Here is an 8,198-nt window from a genome sequence, read left to right as displayed (position 1 = left end):
AGCTCCTTTCAAAAAGACATTTCAGGCCTTTTGAAACAACATGGCGGCCCTATTGTAAAAGCTTTATGCCAGCCTGTGTTCACTCATGTTTTCCATTATTCAGAACATATTAACAGGTTCATGCCAGCCCCTGATGAGACAAATGCGCGCGATAGCGCGCACTAACTCATGTTTTTCATTAATCTGAACAGATTAATAGGTTCATGCCAGCCCCTGATGAGACAAATGCGCGCGATAGCGCGCACTAACTCATAAATTTCCATTAATCTGAACAGATTAACAGCTTCATGGCAGCCCCTGATGACACAAATGCGCGCGATAGCGCGCACTAACTCATGTTTCTCATTAATCTGAACAGATTAACAGGTTCACGGCAGCTGCTGACGAGACAAATGCGCGCGATAGCGCGCACTAACTCATAAATTTTAATTAATCTGAACAGATTAACAGGTTCATGGCAGCTGGTGACGAGACAAATGCGTGCGATAGCACGCACTAACTAATGTTTCCATTACTTTCAACACATCAGTTGTGATAATAGGTTCATGCCAGCCGCTGACTCATATGTTTTCCATTATTCTGAACAGATCAACCGGGCCTTATGTATCTAAAGCGGGCAGATTTCACCAGAACAACCCAAAATCTAATGGATTTGAAATATCTGGCAACTAGCAGCTCTCAGCTCTCATCTGTGTGTGTGTGTGAATGGGCAGAAGACGGGCAGCAGCTGGGCACCCATCAAAATTTCTTCAGAAATTTTCTAGTTATGGGTGCCCCATGCCATAGGCAGGGCACACATATTACTATTGCTCATACTTATTATTATTATTATTCTTCCGTTTCCGCCCGTTTTTCGGCGCGCTACTCGTCCCACAGCGAAGGTCCGACTCAAATAAAAAATACATGGCTGCGTGCGCGCCGATCGGGAGAGGTGTGCTTGTATTTTTCTCTCTCATTACTCGACCGGAATAGCGGATAAATGGGAAAAAGCGGGCAAATTGTCAATGGGAAAATGAATGGAGAAGGCCTTAACGAGGCAGTTTTGGGCTCGAAGAGCCCAAAACTGCCTCCCCTTGGAGGCCTCTGAACTCAGCCATACAAGGTCATACACACATCATTCAAAGTTTGTGTGTGACAGGAAAGACTCAGCTTTAACTGGTGTAAAGGGCTTGTTAATAGCTTATACGGCTTTGACACAACGGCAGTTTACGTTTTAGGTGTCCAGAGGAGCAAATTTTGTGCCTCTGCACTCTACCTCTCACTCTAAAAATCTTTAAAAAATTATTTTTCAAACAAATGCCTCTCACGTCCAAAATATCTGCCTGATTTGGATAAATTATACATCAAAACGTAGGTATTTTAGTTGTCTTTCACCCAATGTGACTGTCATTGAGCTGGGCCTCACAGATTTCTCACAAATCCCCTCTGAGCGCAGAGAGGGAACATTAAATCCCATTATAAAACGGGCGAGGCCTGAAATCAGTCGGAAAAATCATTTTAAAACTGCCATAATAAAGGAGCCACGGGGGTTAGAAGAATAAAAATGACACCGCTGGCTTCCCCCGGGCCTTCTGGCGCTCACGGTCAAAGAATTATTCGGATACGACTTCTACTTTTCGAACAGCGAGCGTTTGTTCCAGATTTCCTGCTCAAAATGAAAACCCCATGATTTTAAGGGGACAAAGTGAGGTGCAGAATGGCAGTTGGCAGGCACAGCTGTTGCCCATAGCAACTAATTGGGAGCTCACTCAAGATGTCTGCCCTGTTCTATCACAGCTGATGAAGCCAGAGCCAAGCAGGCTGGCCTGCTGTAACAGCATTATGCCAGCCTGTTTTATCTGTGCTCCTATTACAATATAACATGACAGCCTCTGTCTGTCAGCAGGCAGCCAAAACTGTGAAAACAGCTTCATGCCAGCTGCTCACGAGACAAATGCGCGCGACAGCGCGCACTGACCCAACAGCGTCATGCTAGCCGCTCACGAGACAAATGCGCGCGATAGCGCGCACTGACCCAACAGCGTCATGCTAGCGCTCACGAAACAAATGCGCGCGATAGCGCGCACTGACTCATATGTTTTCCACTATGATCAACACATCAGCTATCATAACAGCGAGACAAATGCGCGCGACAGCGCGCACTGACTCATATGTTTTCCATTATGATCAACACATCAGCTGTGATAACAGGTTCGTGCCACTCACGAGACAAATGCGCGCGACAGCGCGCACGGACTCATATGTTTTCCATTATGATCAACACATCAGCTATCAACAGCGTCATGCTAGCCCTCACGAGACAAATGCGCGCGACAGCGCGCACTGACTCATATGTTTTCCATTATGATCAACACATCAGCTGTGATAACAGGTACGTGCCACTCACGAGACAAATGCGCGCGATAGCGCGCACGGACTCATATGTTTTCCATTATGATCAACACATCAGCTGTGATAACAGGTTCGTGCCACTCACGAGACAAATGCGCGCGACAGCGCGCACGGACTCATATGTTTTCCATTATGATCAACACATCAGCTGTGACAACAGGTTCGTGCCACTCACGAGACAAATGCGCGCGATAGCGCGCACGGACTCATATGTTTTCCATTATGATCAACACATCAGCTATCAACAGCGTCATGCTAGCCCTCACGAGACAAATGCGCGCGATAGCGCGCACTGACTCATATGTTTTCCATTATGATCAACACATCAGCTGTGATAACAGGTTCGTGCCACTCACGAGACAAATGCGCGCGACAGCGCGCACGGACTCATATGTTTTCCATTATGATCAACACATCAGCTTCAATAACAGCTTCATGCCAGCCGCTGACGACACATATGTCCGCGAAAGGAAAATTGCACGTCAGCAGTACATATTCAACCTTTATTGGATGTCAGCAATTCCACTGTTTTCATTGGTTGTTGGATCGTCACTTCGCCCCTGGTTCTTCGAATATTCTCGAATAGTCTTTCTGTCTGGCGAGCTTTGTTCAGGTAAGACCTGTTTTTTGCTTCTTCCTTTACAGAATGCTAATCAATGGTGTTGATTGGTCATATTCAATATTATGTTGTTGCTTGTTGGAAATATGGATGTAGGCATGTTTAACGGAGAATACGTTTTGTATTTAGAACTACTTTTCTCTATTCTGATGTTTCTGTGTGGCTGCCTTCGTTTAGCATGCTACACTATTAGCCCGCTGTCTGGCGTGGAATGCTGTGAATTTACTGAGAGTTTATTTCAGTATGTCTAGTGGTTATATTGAACATTATATGTCGTTGAGCTTGGCGGAAATATTACCGTCTTCGAGTTAAACAAAGAATAAGGTATTTGCTAAATTTCCGTCGGCTAATGTGTCTGTGTCTCTGCCTCATGTTAGCATGCTACATTGTTAGCCCGCAGCCTGAACTTGAACGCTCTCGACGGCAAAAGCTTGTTCAATTGAACTTGTTGGAACATGAATTTAATGACTTTATTTCAGTATAAGGCTTGTGTCTAGTGGTTATATTGAACATTATATGTCGTTGAGCTTGGCGGAAATATTACCGTCTTCGAGTTAAACAAAGAATAAGGTATTTGCTAAATTTCCTTCGGCTAATGTGTGTCTCTGCCTCATGTTAGCATGCTACATTGTTAGCCCGCAGCCTGAACTTGAACGCTCTCGACGGCAAAAGCTTGTTCAATTGAACTTGTTGGAACATGAATTTAATGACTATTTCAGTATAAGGCTTGTGTCTAGTGGTTATATTGAACATTATATGTCGTTGAGCTTGGCGGAAATATTACCGTCTTCGAGTTAAACAAAGAATAAGGTATTTGCTAAATTTCCTTCGGCTAATGTCTGTCTCTGCCTCATGTTAGCATGCTACATTGTTAGCTCGCAGCCTGAACTTGAATGCTCTCGACGGTAAAAGATATGTGCTGGTGTTGAATGATTCAGAATGTGAATTTTGCTATGTGCTGCTGTTGAATGATTGAGACTGTGAATGCATTGTGATTTTAACACAATATGTCTTGTGTTGACGGCTCATTTTGCTATGTGCTGCTGTTGAATGACTCAGAATGTGAATGCATTGTGATTTTAACACAATATGTCTTGTGTTGACGGCTCATTTTGCTATGTGCTGCTGTTGAATGACTCAGAATGTGAATGCATTGTGATTTTAACACAATATGTCTTGTGTTGACTGCTCATTTTGCTATGTGCTGCTGTTGAATGATTGAAACTGTGAATGCATTGTGATTTTAACACTGTCTTGTGTTGACTGCTCATTTTGCTATGTGCTGCTGTTGAATGATTGAGACTGTGAATGCATTGTGATTTTAACACTGTCTTGTGTTGACTGCTCATTTTGCTATGTGCTGCTGTTGAATGATTGAGACTGTGAATGCATTGTGATTTTAACACAATATGTCTTGTGTTGACTGCTCATTTTGCTATGTGCTGCTGTTGAATGACTCAGAATGTGAATGCATTGTGATTTTAACACAATATGTCTTGTGTTGACTGCTCATTTTGCTATGTGCTGCTGTTGAATGATTGAGACTGTGAATGCATTGTGATTTTAACACAATATGTCTTGTGTTGACTGCTCATTTTGCTATGTGTTGCTGTTGAATGATTGAGACTGTGAATGCATTGTGATTTTAACACAATATGTCTTGTGTTGACTGCTCATTTTGCTATGTGCTGCTGTTGAATGACTCAGAATGTGAATGCATTGTGATTTTAACACAATATGTCTTGTGTTGACTGCTCATTTTGCTTGTGTTTTGTACTAAATCCTGTATACCAATGCTGCCTTAGCTTTGTAGGCTACACTGCAATCTCTCACAGACAAACATCAAATGTTTTTAACTGCTAAAGGGCTGGCTGAGGTGGAATCAAAGCTTTGCTAATTTACTTTAGTTTCCCCTGATTAATCTTATTTAAATGAAGTAAGTTCTATTTTTAAATGAGCTTGCAGATTTTAAGAAAGCCATTTAAAGTGGCCTAATGATGATGTTATGTTATATCTGATTAATTAGAAAATGAACTGGCTTTAGCTCTAAAGCTACTTCAAAAACATATTATATTAGTCTCTTCCTGCGTGGTGAACAGTTAAGGTTTTACTTTCCTCACTGACCTGTATAACTTATATCTTCACATGTTCTTCATTCCATGTTCCTTTTGCTGATGAATATTTTTTTCTTTTCTTTTGACAGACTGCTTTCAGTGTTGTGACTGAGCTTGTCAGATACCCTGTAAGTTGGCAACTATTCGTGAATTTTGTGTTTTCCTGTTTACAGGAATCTTTTTAGTTTACTGACAAAAGTGTATACATTCTAAGCTTTATGGATTATTACAATTTGAACACTGACATATTCACTTTATTCAAGTTTTAAGGACAGACAACTATAGTTTGTGTTATTAATCAGATTCTTTTCTTCTCTTTTTTTTCAGCTCCTAAACCCTTTGATTGTGAATTCCTCTGTGGAAAGCTTTCACACCTACAAACCGATCTACACACCGACTTACAAACCTACCAACATACTCACCTTCATTACAACCCATCTACATACCCATTTCTATACCCATACATATCTACCCATAGGACACACACAAGCGCACACACACACACACACGCACACTATTAGAGAGAACACTCTCAGAACATTCACCTTTTACAACCTTCATTTGTTTAACAGTACTTCAGTACATCCTAAATTTCCATTACGTTTTGAACACAACATATATTGAGCTTTGGCATTCTTTATAGATTGTTGTTGTTGGATTGTTGTGCTCTTGCCTCCTCTCGTCTTTCTTTTTTTCCTTCTATTTTTCTCTGCAGGATGCCGAGGAAGGGAAGGAAAGCCCAGGCCGCCAAGGACCGCTGGAGGAAGCTCGACGTGCCGGACGTGCCGGAGGTATATTTTTCTCAAATTAATTTATATGAATGTATTACACTTGATGAAAAACAAATCACTTTCTGTTTGTGCTTGTCAGTCATCATGTTTGTAAAAACTCCAGAGACTTCAGGATATCAATAATTATTCTGTAAATTGCCCTCAAATTTTAGGTTAAATATGCAATTCCACTTAGATTTAAAACAATATTTTTAATCGCAGACCTTACAGTGTACTGTAGAACCAACAGCTTTGCTTTGCACACATTTAACTTACACTGCTTTAATTTCTTATCAGTGTTGGAATGTCATTTTTACTGTTTATTTCTCAATCTGTGCTGGAAAATTAAAGTTATTCTTTGACCTTCAGGGCAGAGCGGTGCCAGGGACCGAGCTGGTTGGCCATCAGCAGCCCTCTGGGGCTAGCGCACGTATGTAATCTGTGTTTTTATTTCCACGTTCAGGTTCATCTATGTTGTATAGCTGAAGTAAATAGTTCCTTTCACTCCGTGCTACCCACTTTATTGACATTCAATTAATTCTTTTATCAGTAAAGGTTGTTGTTTGTGTTTTTCTCTTCATGGCAGATGGGACGGGGTGGCGTCACAAGGTGCGCAGGTGGCCGACCAGTCCTTTCAGCGGGAAGAGCCACAAGCTGGTCATCCCTGCCCAGCATCCCGATAAGAAGGTATTTATACATTTCTAAAGAACACATTCAATATGAGTGCTTCTGATTGGTTACTATCATTCCAGGTCTCTATAAGTATATACTGCCTCCCACTGACTGATGCCTTGGAAAGGCTCCTGCTTCTTCCGCCCTGTGTCCCTGATCAGGATGAAGCGGGTATGAACAGTTAATTATTGAATGTTCTTTTTCTAACGTAAATCTTTTCTCTTGTCCCAGTTTGTTCTTCTTGTAGGAGATTCTCATCTGCGATCCGTCGCAGATGGAATCGTCACCATGCCGGAGGGGCGCTTCTCCTTTGGCGTGATGTCCACCCCGGGGGCGTGTGCCAACCAGCTCAGGAAAGAGGTACTGTCCTGTGCTCTTCCTCAGGTTCCTGACGCGGTGTGTGTCCTGGCTCCCAGCAACGACCTGACGGCCAGCAGGACTGTGGAGGAGGCGGGCGCAGCTTTTGGCCGTTACCTGGCCACCGTCTGCAACCGCTGGCCTAAGGTAAGCTCTTCAGGTTTACTTTGACATGAAGCCATTGAGGTTCTCCGTTTACATCCTGCCATCATTCCTAATGCCCCGTCATTGTTTTTTAAAGGTGTTCGTTGCGGACTTCGTCCCGCGGCTGACGGTGGATGAGGGATACCAGAAACTCATTCGCCAGGAGTTTCACCGTGTGGCGGCCAGTTACGGTACGTTTTCATAAAATCAATGCATGTTCAGATGGATTTAGGAGTTCTGCTTCATTAAAATATGAAATAATTCTACATGTTTATTGAGACATGTTTTCTCTGTTTGCCTTTAGGCCTTAAATACTGCCACATGGCGGATGAGTTCCCTCTCAACCGTTTGGAGCTGTGGGCCTACGATGGTGTAAGTTTTTAGAAAATTATAAAAACTAATAAAGACTAACATTTAACAGCTAAATGTGGGACGTTTACAACCCTTTTTAATCTCCTTTTTCTGTCCTGTTCTCCTTGTTTCTGCAGGTCCACCTCAGTGACGACGCAGGGATGCCCATCCTTGTGCAGTTGCTGTGGCGGGCCACCTACGAGGCTCTGGAACCGCCAGCAGTGAAGCCCCTCGTGCTTCACAGGGTCTCCCCACCATCTCCCAGGATGCGTCCTCGCATCGTGGTGAGAGGTGAGGTGCCTGCCCCACGTCCACCTCCTTCGGAGTGGACGGTTGTGGGATCAGGTGCTAAGGTGAGAACTTGGACATTGTAGTCATGATTTTAATGTTTTTACGTTCAATAAATGATGCTCTAATCATTCATCTTTTTCAATGTGGCGTCATTTCAGTGGAACCATTCGGGGGGAAGCTGAGTTGTCTCTGCTTCACCCGACAGGAGGATGGTTCTGCATCATCTTAGTGATATTTTCTTTCATCACTTTAATCATGTAACTGCATCTGTCGTTTATCTAACCTCATCTCTGTTTTCCTCCTTCCAGGTGGATGCCAGTTCTGTGGTTTCAGGGGGGGAGTCCGTCTTTCCCCTGAATCCTCAGAGGTTCTCCGCTGAGATCCTGGAGGCCATGGAGCAGCTGGTTCCATCAGCCCTTGGTGCGGGTGTTCCTGCAGGCAAATGGGTACGTTGCTGCCTCGTTGTACATAATGGATTAATGACAAAGT

At 43.2% G+C, this 8,198-nt stretch overlaps 1 protein-coding gene across 1 annotated transcript; it reads left to right on the top strand.

The window, feature by feature from the left end:
- The first annotated feature begins 5,632 nt into the window (after positions 1 to 5,632).
- On the top strand, positions 5,633 to 7,796 carry LOC140277137 (uncharacterized). Its single transcript, XM_072372049.1, has 6 exons — positions 5,633 to 5,915; positions 6,264 to 6,324; positions 6,481 to 6,581; positions 7,165 to 7,258; positions 7,372 to 7,439; positions 7,556 to 7,796. The coding sequence occupies exons 1-6, from the start codon at positions 5,841 to 5,843 to the stop codon at positions 7,790 to 7,792; spliced, it is 636 nt and encodes a 211-aa protein (XP_072228150.1). The 5' UTR covers positions 5,633 to 5,840; the 3' UTR covers positions 7,793 to 7,796.
- Positions 7,797 to 8,198: the final 402 nt, after the last annotated feature.

This window comes from Leuresthes tenuis, unplaced genomic scaffold (genome assembly GCF_036924035.1).
Source record: "Leuresthes tenuis unplaced genomic scaffold, fLeuTen1.0.hap1 SCAF_19, whole genome shotgun sequence".
NCBI classification, from domain to species: Eukaryota; Metazoa; Chordata; class Actinopteri; order Atheriniformes; family Atherinopsidae; genus Leuresthes; species Leuresthes tenuis.
Note: the sequence above shows the minus strand (reverse complement) of the source record. Positions and strands in the feature narration are given on the sequence as shown.

Bases quoted from the DNA above. Each gene is read 5' to 3' on its own strand.
- LOC140277137 (XM_072372049.1), top strand. From the start codon at position 5,841: ATGCCGAGGAAGGGAAGGAAAGCCCAGGCCGCCAAGGACCGCTGGAGG. The intron at 6,582-7,164 runs GTATTTATACAT...TGTTTTTTAAAG, and splicing joins CCCAGCATCCCGATAAGAAG to GTGTTCGTTGCGGACTTCGT. The intron at 7,259-7,371 runs GTACGTTTTCAT...GTTTGCCTTTAG, and splicing joins CCGTGTGGCGGCCAGTTACG to GCCTTAAATACTGCCACATG.